The sequence below is a fragment of the Sinocyclocheilus anshuiensis genome, unplaced genomic scaffold (genome assembly GCF_001515605.1).
Source record: "Sinocyclocheilus anshuiensis isolate Anshui unplaced genomic scaffold, SAMN03320099.WGS_v1.1 scaffold42, whole genome shotgun sequence".
In the NCBI taxonomy this organism is placed as follows: Eukaryota; Metazoa; Chordata; class Actinopteri; order Cypriniformes; family Cyprinidae; genus Sinocyclocheilus; species Sinocyclocheilus anshuiensis.
The window spans coordinates 676440-677974 of record NW_015546057.1 but is presented as its reverse complement, the minus strand read 5'-3'; the positions used below and the strand labels follow the sequence as shown (position 1 = coordinate 677974).

The following is a 1535-nucleotide window of genomic DNA, read 5'->3' as shown; positions in this document are numbered from 1 at the left end:
TTTTTTGAACATTAAAGCATGTCAACATATTCTGTTACACCAAATACACAAAATAATGATCTTTAAAAAAGCATAATATGACCCCTTTAAACTACTTCAGTCTGTGTGCATTGAATTTATTTAATACACGAGTTTCACAATTTGAGTTGAATTACTGAAATAAATGAACTTTTCCACGACATTCTAATTTATTGAGATGCACCTGTATTAGGCTGCTGTATGACCTAGTGCTTAGGATAAAATGCATGGATACACATCAAGATTGTAAGGTTTTCTATGTGTGCTTCAGCTGTCTGTCAGTCATGTTTGCACCACAGTGGGTTCTTGTGCATCAAGCATGTTTCTGTACCTTTTCTCATTCATGTTTCTTTTTCAGACTAATGTCACACTTTTAATGCTTTTTTTTTTTTTTGCAATTATTTTGTGGTTAAATGGTGAATTATGCAGGATCCAAATGATCCAAAAAATGTGACATTATGATCACTAAATTGTGAATAACTGGAGGGACTGTTAACGAGAGCAGAGTTTTGAACACATTATATCCTTTCCTGTCCAGTCCACAGAATCTGATCGCTCAGTCTCAGTCAGGCACGGGTAAAACGGCTGCCTTTGTGCTGGCCATGTTAAGTCACGTGGACCCTGAAAACAAATGGCCTCAGGTATGAAGTGCATCAGAAGCAGTGAATGTAATGCATGGAAATAATTCAGCTGTTTTAGTGTTAATGTCGCTCTGACTCTCTGTGTCCAGTGTCTGTGTGTGTCCCCCACATACGAGCTCGCCCTACAGACGGGCAAGGTCATCGAACAGATGGGCAAATTTTACCCTGAAGTCCAACTGGTGTATGCCATCAGAGGAAACAAATGTAAGCTCTTATTTTAGGAGTTAAGATTTTCTGTACAATTCTCTAGTAACATGATATCTGGAATGTGTATATTACGACATGTTTGATTTTTAATTGTTGACCCCATGATGTCACTGTCGAAGGCTAACTACGTATTTATTACACAGGAGTAGCTTGTAATTGTGCATGTTGTCGTGTGTTGTTTGGTCCAGTGGAGCGGGGAACAAAATTACAGGAACAGATCGTGATTGGCACGCCTGGCACTGTTTTGGATTGGTGCCAGAAGCTTAAATTCATCGACCCCAGGAAGATCAAGGTGTTCGTCCTGGATGAAGCTGATGTCATGATCGCCACACAGGGCCATCAAGACCAGAGCAATTCATCGGCCCCAGGAAGATCAAGGTGTTCGTCCTGGATGAAGCTGATGTCATGATCGCCACACAGGGCCATCAAGACCAGAGCATTCGTATCCAGAGGTACAGGATTTCTCTCATAGTTTGCTAAATGTCTACAGTGGGCTCTAAAAGTCCATTATTATATATATATATATTAATAATATATTAATTTTCTGTATTGTTCTGGACATATGAGTAAGTCAAATATAGGGCCCTTTGAAATGTTTTATATTTGTGACCCTAGACCACAAAACCAGTCATAAGGGTCAATTTTTCAAAATTGAGATTTATACATCAT

At 39.1% G+C, this 1535-nt stretch overlaps 1 protein-coding gene across 5 annotated transcripts in view; it reads left to right on the top strand.

Moving 5' to 3' along the window:
* The window catches only part of LOC107699345 (ATP-dependent RNA helicase DDX19B), a 12866-nt gene that overhangs the window by 2308 nt on the left and 9023 nt on the right, over positions 1-1535 (top strand). For all 5 annotated transcript variants that reach the window (XR_001635454.1, XM_016500577.1, XM_016500576.1 and 2 more), the window contains 4 exons: positions 557-659; positions 749-863; positions 1055-1152; positions 1239-1318. Coding sequence is in view for 4 of the 5 variants with exons in the window: in XM_016500577.1 (XP_016356063.1) it covers positions 557-659; positions 749-863; positions 1055-1152; positions 1239-1318 (396 nt within the window). In the remaining variant the exon portion in view is untranslated. The remainder of the gene's footprint in view (positions 1-556; positions 660-748; positions 864-1054; positions 1153-1238; positions 1319-1535) is intronic.